The 17,298-nt window shown below is 40.6% G+C and overlaps 2 protein-coding genes across 2 annotated transcripts; both read left to right on the forward strand.

Moving 5' to 3' along the window:
* The first annotated feature begins 392 nt into the window (after positions 1-392).
* kcnip4b (potassium voltage-gated channel interacting protein 4b) lies at positions 393-6,029 on the forward strand. The gene is made up of 8 exons (XM_028978516.1): positions 393-516; positions 4,683-4,807; positions 4,899-4,968; positions 5,105-5,175; positions 5,391-5,498; positions 5,581-5,685; positions 5,835-5,897; positions 5,982-6,029. The coding sequence occupies exons 1-8, from the start codon at positions 423-425 to the stop codon at positions 6,027-6,029; spliced, it is 684 nt and encodes a 227-aa protein (XP_028834349.1). The 5' UTR covers positions 393-422.
* A 6,026-nt stretch (positions 6,030-12,055) lies between these two features.
* synpo2b (synaptopodin 2b) lies at positions 12,056-15,648 on the forward strand. Its single transcript, XM_028975790.1, has 2 exons — positions 12,056-12,097; positions 12,205-15,648. Exons 1-2 carry the CDS (start codon positions 12,056-12,058, stop codon positions 14,350-14,352), a joined length of 2,190 nt encoding a protein of 729 aa, XP_028831623.1. The 3' UTR covers positions 14,353-15,648.
* Positions 15,649-17,298: the final 1,650 nt, after the last annotated feature.

Genomic DNA, 17,298 nt, shown 5'->3' on the forward strand with positions numbered 1-17,298 from the left:
GGTTGTGTTCATCACTGTTCACTGTTGCACCATCATCAAAATAAGAGGCATAATCAGCTTTATGGGAGGATTAACATCACCAGGCAAAGCAGTCAAGATGTGCTCAGTATAGGAACTCTTTCAGGACTGATTAGAAAATATGAAACATTTTGGCATTCTTACAGTTCTTTTTTTTTTTTTAATATATTGCATGAAGTTTTAATTTGCAGTTCTCTACAATGTAAAACAGTTAGACAAAGTATTTGGGTCAAAACAACCACTGGCAGGTTCATCACAACACCAACACAAGGCTTTGGAGTTTTTGTCCGTGAGCCACAGCGCCCCCTGGCGTTTTTGAGGTGAACCTTCCGTCGCCCACGTGTGGGGATGCGGTGTCCTCAGCTGAGTTTATGTGAAATAGATAATGCTGTGGTTACTCGTGGATGAAGATGTGCATCAGGAGGAAGAGCTGTAAGCGCCAGCTGTTCAAATTTGCCCAGCATCTCCTCCAGTTCGTCACTGGAACTCTCAGCTCAGGTCAGGATTTTGTCTGTTTTAATTAAATCAACTTTCATGCTATTATTCTTATTATAAGGTTGACGAGATCTCTATGTAACTAATATTAAGTTGCATTTGTGTCGATTAGTTTGGAGTTTCCAGTTTCATATGTACTTTTACATATGTACATTTTAATGCAAGCAACAATTTACATTGCGTTCATTATTTCTCTGTGCGGGGTCAGAGGTTAAAATAGTTACCTGTTGACAGCAGCACGTGACAAAATGTTTGGCCACCTTTAATAAAAAAAAAAAAGGCAGATAGCAATTCAGACATGTACAAATTGGAATGGTGAGAACCAGAGTGGTTTTATTGGCTGAAATTTACTCCCCATTCTGATTAATTTCAGAGCTATCTAAATATTAAATTAGACGCCTCTGGTTCTCAGCCCTTGATTTGTATTTGGTTATTGCCAACGCTGGCTCCACATCAGGAAAATGATATTTATCTAACATTCAAACAATGCCCAACCATATATACAAAATAAAGGAATATTTCCATCTGGGGAATACGGCATCCGATTGTCTGCAACACACAGACACACGCCATAATCTGCCATCAGTCTGTCATCATTTCCTCAGGGAGACATCTGGACTGTGGCAGAAAGGTATGCTGTATCTGTAGCCATACGGTAAATATATAATGAAGCGGGGCAGCTCGAGTTACAAGCTTATGATCCGCCACTTCGGATCAGAGGAGAGGGGTTACTGGTGACCTTCAAGGACTAACCAATACTCCCCAACCACTTCTATTCTGCGCATAACTAGCGGTGTCCATTGTGTTTGCGCTGTAGCCCTCTTCTACCCATTTAGACTAGTTTAATTACTTTTTTTTTTTTTACTGAAACAGGTATCATTTAAATAATTGCCATTATTTTGAAGACACACACTTTGTCAGCAAAATGTGATCAAATTATAGCTCATGGTCAGTCTTTAGTGAGTAAATTTTTTTGTAAAAGTGTAACTGTTTTCATACACTCAGACTAAACTTTTTCATAGTGCATACACTACAGAGGGCAGTGCACACTAATATATATCATTCACGTGCGGCCAAAAGCTTGGTCTGCAGGGTTAAAATGGAGTAGTACAGATTTACCAAAATGGTAAGTGCTCTGCTGGTACCAGGGGTGGTTACTAACTGGACATTTCTGATTAATAATGGATCTTGGTTTACATTTCGTCTAGCTGTTCATTATTTATCATTCAAATATCTTGTGACTATCAAGATTTTTTAAAAATTGAAAGTCGTTGAAAACACATTATTGTGGTTTTAGTCACTGTACACAAAATATATGATTCCCACAATACATAGACTAGGAAAAAAACACATACAAAAGACATGCACTAGTATACTGAACAATGGAGTGTTAAGCACTATGGCATATACGTTTTTTTTCTGAGGAGCATGCAGATGACAGGAATCAGGTAAATGTGGCTCTCCTCTCCCCAGAGCATCATTTTAACTATGGAAAGAAATTGTACGGCCTCCCTGCCTTTTAGCCTCGACTGAAATGTAAGGGCTCAGTTTAATAATATTGTACACTCGGGAGTAACGCTCTTGTGAATGGGTTACTTTTAAAACCACTTCTGTCGAAATTTCAGAGTGTGAAATTACATCTTGCACGATTCATTCGATGACAAAGTGACAGCGTTGACACAAACCAGGACTTTGAAAGGTGAAACTGCCATTTTTGCAGCGGTATTGAAGTACAGTCCCCTACACACAGGTCGACAAATCTGGAACAGAGGTAAGGTAACTGGAGCTGCGGACACCCTGACACATGTGCCGTGACATTTAGAGCCGAGGTCTCTTGAAAGAGTGACGCTGCTGGACCTCCCTTGGCTGTGACTCTCGTCGTATGGGGTAACCTGAGAGGGATGCTACCAAGGCTGCTGGGGCTATCGGTTCTTGGTTTGTCTCTGACATGTCCAGTGTGGGGTTTGTTTTCAGTTTTCTGGTTAGGAAGTTGGAAAGATTCACAGCTTCTGTCTTTCTACTGTTACTCTCATTGAAAGCAATACGATTCAGATTTCACCATAACTCTCAGATCAACTCATTATTTAATTACTTCTTTGAATTGATCTTAGGTTGAAGATCTGGTTAAAGAAATTAAATAAGATGCATTAATACTGTAAGATTGGCCGTCGCAGGACCATGCTTTTGTTTTGCATAGCGAAAAACCATGAGAAAAAAATGGGAGAAGAGAAAAAGACTCCCCTGAGCAAGGAAGCTCAGTCTCTTTTCCACATGTAAGCAGACCTTTATACCCCTGGCCTACAGGAAGTGGTCACTGGCCTACTGAAAATTGTCACTGGCCTACAGGAAGTTGTCACTGACCAATCAGAACCTGTTGTTTCTGATGTCATGCCCCCGGTGCCTCACATCTGGGGAAGACAAAGAGGGTGGGCGGTACTGACAGCTGACACTTCACACGTTGCCGTCAGACAAAAGGCATGTAAAATAGAGGTGTTGAATCTTCACGCACAACTATTGGCACAGGAATGTCACATATCTTCTTGTAGACGGTCGCTATGCAAAACAAAAACATGGTCCTGCGACGGCCAATCTTACAATACTCACAAATATTCTGCCATTTAAAGCTTATTCTCAGAGTCGACATTCTATTAGATGAGAGTCCATGTGTGATTGTAAAAATTAAATCTATATAATTCAGGAAATACATTCATGGTGTGATTGTAGCAAACCTTGAGTGTAAATGTGATTCGGAGACTGAAGATTAGAGCCACAGCGATGCACACCCTACAAACCAAGGTCAAGTACACAATCATTTGACATCCAGTATACAGGCCTTAAATAATTCCTCAGCACATACAGATTATTAGTCCCTTTTAAAGGAATAATGCTGAGATCACTTATTCATTCAAATGCATGATACTGAAGGGCTCATATATTGATCACCTTTTTTGTAATACCTGTGGCTGCCCTTGTGTTACCTCTGGCCCCTGCCCTGCCTGCCTCTGAGCTTCACTGACTGTCATTAGCAAGGAGTGGAAAGTGGGTTAGTGGTTTTGGATGCCATGAATGGTGATAGCCCTCGGGCGAAACCGATTCAGTTACCTGATCAAAAGAGGTGTTGGAGTGGATATCTAATCAGGTGAGTGAGAAAGAAAACATTTTGAATGAGAAGGTGTGTCCAAACTGTTGGCCTGTACTCTATATATAGAATTTGAATAAAATGTAAGGAAAGTTTAAATATTACCTGATGGTAATAGAAAACAATAGCTATTATTTCATTATTAACAATAGATATTAACTAATAATAATGCCTTATTTTATTGGTGTATTACATACATTTACAATGATATTAGGGCAATTTGACACTATATGCCATTCCATCTATATTCCTATACATGACAAACCATAAATAAAATAAAATAAATAAAATTTTTTTTTTAAAAAGGGCAGTGGTGGCCTAGCGGTTAAGGAAGCGGCCCCGTAATCAGGAGGTTGCCGGTTCGAATCCCGATCCGCCAAGGTGCCACTGAGCAAAGCACCGTCCCCACGCACTGCTCCCCGGGCGCCTGTCATGGCTGCCCACTGCTCACTCAGGGTGATGGGTTAAATGCAGAGGACAAATTTCACTGTATGCACCATGTGACAATCACATTTTTTTTTTTTGCACAGTAAATAGCAGTCAGTGTTATGAACAATGGTCAGGTTTATTTACTTGGAAGGACAAGTTTGTGTGAGTGTGTGTGTGTGCAGATTTTAAACATCAGAGCACTATCAACCACTACTGCCCTGAAAATGTTTTTTTTTTTTACTGCGCACCACACCCCATACACGCCCGCGTGTGGCAGGACTGCCAGTGGAAATGCTTTCCGGAAGAGTAGCAGCTTCAGTGGAAGGCAGTATTGACAGATGGCAGGGGTGTCACTTTCCCATTGTCTGCACTGTAATGACAAACTGGTGTTATTGTCTCAGTGTCACTTCATTAGTCGTTGAACAAAGAAACTCAAGCTGCTGTGAACTGATGTAATACATATCGCTCAGCTTGTGAGATATACACAAAGGAACATTTCCTGTAATTAAATGTAATTAAGATGTAATGTAATTTGTAGATGATATTCACATTCTTTGGCCATGCTGTTGATTTTGTCTTTTGGGCGTTTTTTGTGTTTCAGAAAGCGTCGATGATGAACAGGTAGAGGTCCCCATCCAGCACAGACCTGAGACCATCGAGCAGCTGGAGGCCCTGACCCTCTTCACCAGGAGAGAGCTGCAGATGCTCTACAGAGGCTTCAAGAATGTACAGTCTTTCTCACTTTAAGCATATCCATAAATTATTTTGCTGCATTTTAAGAATGAGCTACACTTCTGTGTGCCCTCCCCTCCCCCAGGATTGTCCCAGCGGCCTTTTGAACGAAGACACTTTCAAAACCGTGTATGCAAGTTTCTTCCCCCAGGGAGGTTAGTAATCTGGATCCATTATTTATTTTGATATAATCCTGAATCCTGAAATCTGTAGTGGCTCAGGGACCATCACAATATAAAATGAATGCAGTTCGCTCACAGTTTTATGTTTCTTGTCTCTCACCCCTTTCAGATGTTACGAAATATGCTCATTATCTCTTCATTGCATTTGATAGAAACCAAAGTGGGTTGGTCACTTTTGAGGTAAGGTTATCCACCCAGAGCACAGTTTCCACCAAGCAGAAACAATATAGTAGATTAGCCATCAGTTTGTTCTGCTCACCCATCTTTAGTTACATTTTCAGGACTGTGTCTGTCTTAAACTGTTCTGCTGCCCTCTTGTGTTGAAACATAAAATCATTTTGGAAGGTGTTCATTCACACCTTACATTAAATACGTCTTATCAATGTGGACTGCAGGACTTCATCATGGGTCTCTCTGTTTTACTGCGGGGTCCTGTGGAGGACAAGCTTTCATGGACGTTTAATTTGTATGACATCAACAAAGATGGATTTATAACTAAAGAGGTCTGATATAGTTATATTTACAGTTCTATTTATATTTAGCTTGGATGTTTTTGTGATGTGATGTGTGGATTGAACATTTCAGGAGATGCTGGATGTCATGAAAGCTATTTATGACATGATGGGAAAGTCAATAAATCCAAATGTCAAAGATGTGACACTGAAGCAGCACGTGGAGACTTTTTTTCAAGTAATTTTTTGCATGACATTTTAATTCATTAATTGGAAACAATAAACTGAAATTGATAATAGCTATATGATAATTGCTATATTTAGTACCATTTTACAGTTCCTTGCTAAATTAATTTTCTTTTTTAATTCCATCTTTCTCTCCCATAGAAAATGGACAAAAACCAAGATTGTGTAGTGACTGTGGATGAATTTATTGAATGCTGCCAAAAGGTATAGATCTTAGAAGCACAAAAAACATCATATTGATACACTATCTTATATTAAGTATTAAATTGTTTTTTTCTTGTATTGCAGGATGATAATATGATGAAATCAATGCACATATTTGATTTAGCCATCTGAACCATAGAATGGTGATCAAACGTCATGCTTGTGTTCTTTGGCAGTGATTTGATGGCATGCAACAGGTTAGAAAGTGTACACAGAGGCTGTTCTTTTAAGAATATGTCATTACTATGTACATTTGAACAATGCTACTGTTACATTGAACTTTATTTTAATAAAATAATAAATGCTTAAAAAAATGTTGTTCTTCCAGTCAAAAAAAAGTGAAGTGATTGTTATTGTGAAACACAGCAGTGCAGCACACGGTGACACAACATAATTTGTCCTTTGCTTTAACCCTTGGTGAGCATTGGGCAGCCATGACAGGTGCCCGTGGAGCAGTGTGTGGGGACGGTGCTTTGTGGCACCTCAGTGGTTCGGGATTCGATTACAGGTCTTCTGATTATGGGTCTCCAGAGGCTCCAGAGGCTGGAGTCTAATCACAAAAATAATTGTGATGTATTAAAATCAGGCTTCAGCACCCGTCCATTCCCGCTGATTCACTCCCTTGTTAAATTTGTCAGATATAGCTCCATGGTACATGTTGAAATATGATTTTTTGTCTGGCATGCTCTTTTCACAGTTTTGCCTGTCAGTATTGGAACATATTTTGACCTTGCTCAATCATGAACAAATCATCAGATGGGAAAATGTAAAAAGACTGCCACCCGGGGATAAACCAAATAGCAATCAGCGCCTCACATCAGGCTGGTAGTAGCCTAGTGAGTAACACACTTGCCTATGAACCAGAAGACCCGGGTCCAAATCCCACTTACTACCATCCCTGAGCAAGACACTTAACCCTAAATTGCTCCAGGGGGACTGTCCCTTTGTCCGATTTTGGATAAGGGCGTCTGGTAAATGTAAATGTCTGTCGTAGACTGTTACTTTTAGTTTAACACTGGTATTGCATTTTTGCAAAGCGAGACGATGAACGATGAACGATGAACAATGAACGATGAACGATGAACGATGAACAAAGACAAAGACAAAGACAAAGACAGTGATTAATCTAGTTTTAAGTACTAAGTACATACTATGTCTGCCAAAAATCGTCCAACCAGCACAAACATATTGAGATATAAAAGCTTTTATTAGCTACAAGTGAAAGTTTGCAATGAAGTTTTCCGACTGTTAGATAGAAATCACATTAACGTGTGGCCACCAAATGTAATTTTTTAGGTTAGCATGTATATATTGAGTTTTGCTGACATGAATATAATGTTGTATGAGCTGTTATCTTTGACTACTTTTGGCACCTGTGTTGTAAAGTTGGGTAAATGTATTGCTGCATGCCAACACGCAGACCATACCTGGTAGATGGTGCTATATGGGTGATGCATGTACATTCTCTCAGATCACCTGCCATGCTGTTTCATTGGGGTGTGTTGTGGTGCAATTAAAAACAAACAGATTACTCCTTTTTGTCTCTACAGGCTCTATAAGCTAGAATTATGTATTGTATGTGTTCTGCCAATAATACAAATTTGCAGTGAATGAAAAAGTACTTTTTACACTTAAGTATTTTTTGACTGTACATCTTTCCCTTGTAGCGGAGTAAAGTTTCACCACTGGTATCTGTACATTTACTTAAGTAATGAATGTGAGTGCTTTGTCCACCTCTGCTGGGATGCAGCACACTGGGCTTGATATGTAATTTCTTTCCATGTTCCTTCTCAGGGAATACCACCCCCATGTTGCCAACTGATGCCCCCATTCGCTTATGGTCTCGGGAAGGGATCTTGTGTATGTCTGGTCTCAAAATGTGCTGTAAAAACACCAAGGTACAGCAAAGATTTCATTGTGGAAACTAACAGTCCATTACCATTTTATCAAGGTCACACTATTTTCTGACTCACATTCACAAGTGACCAACAAACTTTGGTCCTGAAGTCCTGTGGTATAAACAAAGACATTTTGGATAGCAGTGCTGCAGCTTGCCAATTACCAAAAATGCATCAGAATAAAAACAGATGCCACAGAAGCAATATTTCAGCAAATATAATAGAATCATATCAGTGTTTTTTTCCGACAAAAAAAACATGCCCTTGTCTGACTGATTGATCTAATAAGCAGTTTAATAGAACTGCAAATATAAACCAGCCAAAATGTCTGTCTTCACTGTTGAATCCAGGAACGATTTGTCACCAGGTGGAGTCAGTGGATGAGATCTGAAAGAGGACTGGCACAACACCAAGACGTGTGGGGCGGGGTTGAGCAGAGTTGAATATCAAAGAAACTGTGTCACCATGAGATATGGCATCCTCTGAATGCCAGCGAACAAGCTTGAAACTCTGCCACATGAAGGTCATGGGTCACTGCAAGTCAAAGACAGATATAGATGTTTCATTTCTGTCAAAATAAATAAATAAATAAATAAATAAAAGCAGAAATGACCATATAAGCGTATTTATACATTTATGAGCATGTGTTTCGAGTCATGCTTTGAAGGCATTCCATTCTATACAAATGTGTGTTTTTATTTGTTTTGGCCTTGTTGCACATAAAATGCATTTAAAAAATATTTGTCAGAGAGCTGAAGATAGTGTGAGCAATTTCACATTGCAAATGAAGTATATCAATATATTCACTTGCACTCAAAAAAAAATATATGTAGGGTTAATTTAAATTATTATTAAATTATGACACCTATTTCCACACATTTAAATTATGCTATTTGAAATGAAGGCAGGCAAATAGGACCCTTCTATTTGCCTGCCTTAGTTTCAAATAGCATAATTTAAGTAAACCCAACAAATCATTTTTTAGTGTGCACAGTCATAGGCAAGAATGTCACATCTTAATCATCTTCCTTCTTGCCTTCTTGTCTTTGCCAAGAGTACTTAAATGGAAATGCCAACACTCTTGGTGGTGCACATGAAAGCTGGATCGACTCCACCAAGGAAATACAGCAGGCCGCATGAATCCAGCCATGGAAACAGACACCTGATTGTGTGTGTTTTTTTTTTTTCTTCGACAACTCTTGGACACCAGCACATGCAGAACTAAACAGTGAATACCATTCCATGTAGAGTGTGAGTATGTTCAGAGAAATGGCCAGTGCTAGGTGCTGCTTTCCCTATTGAGGGAGAGGAATGAGCTCTACCATCCAGTGTATGAAAGTACACGAAGGACTGTGCTTTCACTCAGAGATAAATGCCTGTTCATCTATTTTCCACGGTTTTGCTGATAGTCTTAAATTGACATGGCTGAAGCAAATCATTGCAGTATCTGGTGTTTCAGGGAAGCCAGAACGGTTATTTTCGGGTTCCAGAATGAATTTTTTTCCACTTGTGGATGGCAAAAGCGGATTTTCTTTTGTAAAAATATTGACATATTAGTATGACCTCCAAACTGACCTATAACCCCAATTGCATTATACATACAACAATAACACAATCATGGTTGTACTGCCAAACCTCAACAAGCAACTACAAGAAATCCTTCTAATTTCACATTTCTAATGAACAGACAAGGCTGGAGAAGAAAGACATGTTCGGGCTATTTAACACTCTGCAGAGGAGAACTAGAAGTGAAACAACTAGAGGGCACTGGGTGAGACCGGGGAGTTACAGTACCACTTACAGGTGTGGCGAGCCATTGAACAGTTTGGGTCATTCACTGCATCTCGAAAGTGTAAGTGAAGTGATTGTCACATGTGATACACAGCAGCACAACAGACGATGCACACAGTGAAATTTGTCCTATACATTTAACCCATCACCCTGAGTGAGTTGTGGGCAGCCATGATAGGTGCCCGGGGAGCAGTGTGTGGGGACGGTGCTTTGCTCAGTGGCACCTCAGTGGCACCTTGGCAGATAAGGATTCGAACCGACAACCTTCTGATTATGGGGCCGCTTCCTTAACCGCTAGGCCACCACTGCCCATCTCTTCCTGGATGACAACATTTCAGATAACGCTGTGAGAGTTTTTTTCGAAACTGAAAACCTGTTTTAGAAAAAAAAATGTCAAAAAAATGTAGATGGGGTCTTAGTTTGGGTTAAAATGAGGAAAAGCTATTATGTTCTCTTCAGAGTCCTTTGAACTCAGCCTCAGTTGAAGCAACCTGTCCCTTCCAGGCCCAAACACATCTGACTCAAGGCAATGGAAACTCTTCTGGAGGACCGAGATAGCCCAGATCAAGACACCTGGTTGGGCACCACTGCCCAACTCACAAGACCAACTGATACTGATACCCCTGGGTCAAATAAAGGATTTCAAAACCAAAAGGTCAACATGGACCATAAAACAGGCAGTGATTGGGGACAGTTCAGAAGATCCCTTTCCTGCAGGGATCTGAATGGTGATGTGGAATCTGTCATTGAATCATTGCTCTCCCCTATACTCAGGGTGCACTGGGACGTCCCCATCCCCTGACCGACCCTATGATTCCAGTCCTCTAGGTCAACATTCAGGTAACCTATCTTACTCCTCCACCTCTTCTGGACAGGTGATGGCCCTGTTTCTACCCAGGAAGGAGCACCTGCTCAGCAGTGAGGTGGCTCCTCAAGAGGAAGATCATGAAGGAGGAGCAGGAGGTGGAAGGAATGAAGGAGGAGGGTGAATACAGGCACCTCCTGCTTGCATATCCTTCGGTATTCTTGGTCGGGGTGCTGAGGCGGCAGAGGACTGGGACTCGGAGAGAGAGGGAGATCGCTGCAGAGCCAGCAGACACTGAGCAAGGCATTCGCGTAAGTTGCTCCCCTCTCTCTGTGCAACAGGTTATATATAACTATACATCTCATATTATTAAAAACAAAATATATAGACATTCTGTATCTATAAAAGATCTTTTGTCTTTGCATACTTTTTTGCATGCTGGATTATACACCAAATCCATGAAAAATGTGTGCTGTTCCTAAATATCCTGTATTGTAGAGAATTGTGCTCCCTGATAATTAAAGATTGTGAATATTAAAAAAAAAATGTTATTGGCCCATCTTGCTCCTTCAGTGAACATGTGTTAGATGGGCACAAACATCCACAAATCCCCTATTAGTTGCCCTACAAACTGAAATCTGTGCCAACTCATGAGAGTGGCTAGCAGAAAGAGGCGCTTTGACAGACACCAGCATGTGTCGCCACTGGCCAGTCACCCGATCCCTCTCCAGAAGCTTTGAGCGAGTCGGAAAGGTGATCTGCACCTCAGCTTCCCTTCAGCTTGACAAGGATAAATCCTCAGCTTAGTGGAAGGACCCCCGGCTGATTTCATTTAATTTATTTTCATGTGCTTCTCCTCAGAGATAGTCGTTGGCATTAAAAAAAAGGCGCTTTCCAAACGTGCAGCTACGTCTGAATGCCATCTGTTTTTAAGTGCAGCAAAATATGGAAGGCATTACGTTCTCTCCCAGTCCATCTGATTTTAGATCGGTAGATCATCTGGATTTTCAGGTATTAAATGTGTTTGTGCTGAATGCATATTTTAAGATTACACAGGTAATTATTTGCCTGCCGGCTCTGGCTGTGTTGGTATTGTGCTGATATTAGTGTTGCAGGTGCATAAAGATGGTTGCACTTTTTAACAGCTGGCTGTAAAACACAGTTTTTCTGGAATAGCACTGCTCACTTTTTTGTACAAAGACAATAGAAAGGAATAGTTAGAACAGTGGATTTTGTCCCTCATACCTTTTCAGAAGGTTTTCAGAAAAATTATTCTTTGACGTGATATATGTGATGTAAAAAAACATAAATAATCAGTAGTCGACATGCATTGAGCTAAGCACTATCTAGATAATTTTTACATGTTGAGAGGTTAAGAAATACAGTCATTAAAAGAACAGCTACCACCCTCTAAATATGAATTACGTTTTTTTCTGTCACTCCGTAAATGTTTATAAGTCATGGAAAGAATTTTCTCTCTGTCTTGCTCCCTCTCACCAAGGGTTTGCTTTTTTCTCTTTTGCTCCCCTCCACCCCTGCCAAATGTAGGGCTAAGATGGACTGAGAGCCAATCAGAGAAGCAACAAAAAGAGGCCAAGTCTAAATGTAAATGCATTGCTTTGCTCCTGACAGCCGCAACAAACCCCAGGAACCGAGGGGTGTTGATGTTCAACAAGCATTGCCAAAGAGCCGAAAAGGACACACTTGTTAGCTACTGAACTGGAGTTGAACTTGAACTTGACAACAAGAGAAACATTAAAAAGAGCGAACATTATAACGGCTACAGCAGAGGGCATAAATCAGAATTACTTAGTCAGCAAGTAGTGACTCTGAACTTGACGGAGGCTACTCTGTGGAAGTACAAGACCACAAACCTGCTTTGAGATTTAACTGCAAGTGGGATACCAGACAAATTGGAATACAGTCAACATTTAATTGGATCGAAATGGATCGACTTCCACAAACCAAAGGTAAAGGGGTTCTAATGTTTGCCCAGCGACGTAAGCGGATGGACGAAATTGCTGCAGAACATGAGGAAATGAGACGTAAAGGCATTCCTGTGGAGGGGGTCCTTGATTCCATGCCAGATATCACAAAGTCCTTTCCCACAGAGGAAAGCTATAACAGTCAGGCCTACATGGATACCAATGCCAAGCAGGATAAGGAGAATCTACAGCAACCACAGTACCAGGAACAGCAACAGCTTTACCAACAGCAGCAATATCAGCAGCAGGCATATCTACAATCTACTAATGCGATGAATGGTGTGGATATCATGTCCAAAGCCCTTGTCTCCAACAGAACCGCTAAACCATTCTTGGGTGGCCAAAACAAAGTTCCTGCCCCATTTTTAGCTATTCACAGTGTCTCTAGTCCAACTCCAAAGAAACCTGAAAACATTTTTAAGGTCCCTGTTCCTGTTAACACAAGCCCTCATGTTTGGTCTCCAACTGGGGACATAATTGCTTCACGGGACGAACGTATTGCTGTCCCAGCCATTAAAACTGGGATCCTACCTGATTCAAAAAGAAGAGGTGTAAAGACACCCTCAAGCACAAATGAAGCTCTAAAGGGGGATAGAAATCCCCAGCTTGAGAGCAAAGGTGATCGGAGGTCATTCATTGAGTCTGGCCCTGAAGAAGACTACCTTAGTCTAGGTGCTGAAGCATGCAACTTCATGCAAGCCCCAAGAGTGAAACACAAGATACCTCCACCAGTGGCACCCAAACCAACTATTAATCCATCCTGCCCACCTTGGTCTGCAGGAAGTTCTTCACAAAATCAAGCCCCTCGTAGCCCAATGCCAGTCTCTTCCCCTAGTCCTGCAGGAATACCCAAAAAAGTGCCACCACAACAACCCTGGGTATCAGGACCGCAGCCAGCACCTGAAACCTGGACTCCCTCACAGCCCTTGACTCAGAAACGTCCACAGCTTTCATCACAGCCTCCATGGATCTCTGAACAGCAGCGAGTCCCTGTGAGTATGCCAGCCCGTGCACAACCAAAGACCCCATGGATGAAACCTCACACTGATGCCAGTTCTGTAGCTTCATGCCCTCCACCTCAGCGCGGGAGCTCCTACTTCCATGCACCCAAAGTTCCATCACCTTCTTTCAGGGGGAACGCCTCTGATGCTAGTATGTGCCCATCATCTGACGGGCCAAAATTCAAGGGTAAAGGTGCAGAACTGTTTGCCCGGAGGCATGCGCGTATGGAAAGGTTTGTGGTGGATGATGAAACAGTTCAGGCCAACAAATCTAAGTCCAACTCTCCCACCCCTTCTCTCCCAAGCACCTGGAAACTCTCATCAAATATCCGTGCCCCTCCTCCGACATCCTATAATCCTATACTTTCCCCATCCTATCCTCCAGGAGCTGTTAAGCAGCCACCTGCAACCAGCCCAAAAATCAAGTCCAAAGCAAAGAATGACAAACCGAAAACAGCTCCCAAACATCTCAACACTCTGGATGTAATGAAACATCAGCCATATCAGTTGGACTCCTCTCTCTTTATGTACAACGCGTCGCCTGAGGGGATGGGTCCCAGTCCCAAAGCGTCCCCTGTTCCTCCTCCTGAATCCACCATTCAGGGCTTTGCCTACCCCCATTCTCCCATGTACAGCCCATCCCAACTTCCAGTCAAACCATCTTCACCAGTTAAATCCAATCCACCGGTAAGTGTCCCATACCCATTTGTCCGAGAATCTAACCTGCTGAATGAGTCACAGTCACCTTCTGCGCATGATGATCTTGGCAGCAAACTTCTGTCCAACTCTTGCCCATCACTTGCTAACATTCACCACTCAAGTGGCAAATCTGGTGCTAATGCCCATAAATCACCCATTTCTGCAACGCCTTTCAGCTCTAAAAATGCTTTACCGGTGGCCCCTAAACCTAGGTTTTCAGCTAAAAAAACATCAGTAGGCAGCAAGCAGTGGAAGCCTGTAGCTATGCAACACTAAATTAAACAGTTATATGGACATGATATGTCAATGAAACAGAAAGACTAAGCAATGACAGCATTGAATAGGGTTTGGCAGAAAGAAAGAAGAAAAGTTTGATATTTAGGTCTTCTAGCTCAGCATCTGATCTTTAGGTGTTCAACAAAGTATTTTACCTCACCCTGTCCTACTGGGTGTAGCAAAATAATTATTTTTTTTGACTGTTTCACAGAGGTCAAATAGGAGTTTTTGTAATGATGAAATGAATGGTCTTACTGATAACTCATATATAAATTGAATATGATTTCTGTAAAGGTACAGTCAAATATATGATTTAACATACATAAATATATATTATTATTATTATACCTAAGAAATGTTCGACCAGAACATATAGGCAGGTGCCTTGAAGGTTGAATAAATTCAGTAGCAGAATCAAATGCTCAGATTCAGAGGACGTTATAATGTGTTTTTTGAATATGCATGCTCATAAACCTGTCAAGAGAATGTAAGAGCGCATGAATCAATGTCAGCCATTTTGGCCCAGCCTAAAATAGACTGTTGGACTTCCATTTCAAAACAAGATCGGGTTAAATATTTCGACCAACCAATGATGGGAATATTTGCCATCATATTATCATATAAGTCACATAATCAAAGATCTGGAAAATACACCATTGACAGATTACACTTTCAGGTATTAATCACTGCAATTGAAAATTCACAGTTTCTTTGTCAGTTGGTATTACGAGTTGAGTTGTTCTATATGTTCTATCTTTATGAACTGTCTCTTACTGTTTCCTATTCTCATTCCAACTGTTTGTGCTGTGATAGTATTTCATTACTGGCACTTTAAGCCTTTCTGAATCTTCTACACAGGCACTTTAAGCCTTTCAGAATCTTCTACACAATTATGCCTCACCACTACACAATTGTAGATCTTGGGGTAAATGTTTTTTACCTAAACAGATTTAGATCTTAAATTCTCCAGATTTTGTGAAATACTGTTTGTCACCTGTAAACCAACCTGATTGATTTCATTGTGTACTTTTCCTATAGTAAGATACATTTTGAAACTAATGTTTTTGGAACTGGAAATTCAAAACAGAAAGGTCAGAAATGCTTATGATAACAACAGAAGTCACACATACCTATTAATTTGAATGGCCCTTGTGTAAAATGGCCCAAATAAACCTACATTACATAATGGAGAAGTCATTTTTTCAACAATCTTTGTCAGCATGCATGTATAAATACACACCATTATTTTCTCATTTGAATGTTGCTCTTCCTCTGCCATTAAATGCATTGTTCGGCTCTCTGTCTCTTCTTTTCTGAATCTTTCTTCCTCTGTGGTTCCAGACACTGGAATTTGTCTCTGCACTCTTCTTATTTCCCCTCATCAATTTTCTCAAACTTAATTTCATTTTTCCACAAGATGTGATACTTGGTAGCCATTTCACTCATGTCATGGAGCACGTTGTGTGGTACAATGAGAGTTTTGTACTTTTAGTACAATTGCTTAATTATACTTAAGGTGTAGGATACTTAAAGGCTTGCAAAAAAACATTTAAACAGGAGAAGGAACAAAAACCTTCAATTCTTATAAATGATCTTGAGGCTGCAGTTCAGTCTGCAGTAACACCATTGCTCTAAGGCTTTACAGTTGGGGGCTTGGGTAGGGTTAGTGTTATTTCAGGATCAACAGGAACATGGGAGTGTCAGATCATGCAGGCTATTTAGGTAGCACTATGTCACAGCAAGATATTCTTTTCTCACTACAGTCCAAACTCACATAGAGCTTGGTTTACCCCAGTTTGCCCATTTCTAAGTATAACTCAGAACCTTCATGTTTCAAATATGCAATCCCCATTAAATTGCCAACTCTGCTTAGCAACCTGATAGGATCATCACCTGCTTGGAGCTTGAGTACCATGTAATGAAGGTAAGTGCTGATAAGTGGCCCTCATTCACCCCTACTGACAAGCCGACATCAGTTCTTAATGGACAGCCTCATCAAACCCTGGGTGTTATGTAATCACAGAATTTACTAGGGGTGGAGCCAAATCTGAATATGGTATTGGGACAAATAGTGAATTTTTACATTACATTTACATTTAAGGCATTTATCAGATGCCCTTATCCAGAGCGACTTACAATCAGTAGTTACAGGGACAGTCCCCCCCTGGAGCAATTTAGGGTTAAGTGTCTTGCTCAGGGACACAATGGTAGTAAGTGGGATTTGAACCTGGGTCTTCTGGTTCATAGACGAGTGTGTTACCCACTAGGCTACTACCACGCATTTACATATAAGTATTTATGTATTTAAAAAAATAGAATAGAATAGAATAGAAGCATAGAATCAAATAGACACTGCTTGTGTGAGCATGGTGGGTATTTCTACCTGATTAAATTTTTTTCCCTAGAAAAGAATGGAAATGTGAATTATGCAGAATGCCTGTGAAACATAAAGAAAATGATTTAAACCTGTGTCTGCCGACACAAGTTCAAATCACAAAATTCATGTTTCAATGTTGCCAAAATCATCCACAAATGCTCCAAAAAACACAAAACTGATTAAATTGACTGATAAATCTTGAACTCTGGTGCTCAAATCCAAATCCAGGCCATGACTGGCCACAGAGTTTGCACAGTTACTGAATATCAACCCCAATAAGTATTCAGCTGTTTAACGGAATATATTTAAAATAGATTTGGGCTTTACAGTACCTATTATTGACAGGCAATTTATCACAAACAGCCCAATCTTCCTCAGATTTACTTCTTGTAAATGTTTTTCTTAATACAGATCATTTTTCTGTCCTACAAATACGAATACGCATAATTAATGCTCTGCACATCCAGTAAACAAGTGTTTACTGGAGAGTGCATCAGATATGAGATTTATGGCTGTGTGGTTTCCAGACAGATGACATTTGACTCGACAGCTTTCCATCAGATTATGTG

This window comes from Denticeps clupeoides, chromosome 4, assembly GCF_900700375.1.
Source record: "Denticeps clupeoides chromosome 4, fDenClu1.1, whole genome shotgun sequence".
In the NCBI taxonomy this organism is placed as follows: Eukaryota; Metazoa; Chordata; class Actinopteri; order Clupeiformes; family Denticipitidae; genus Denticeps; species Denticeps clupeoides.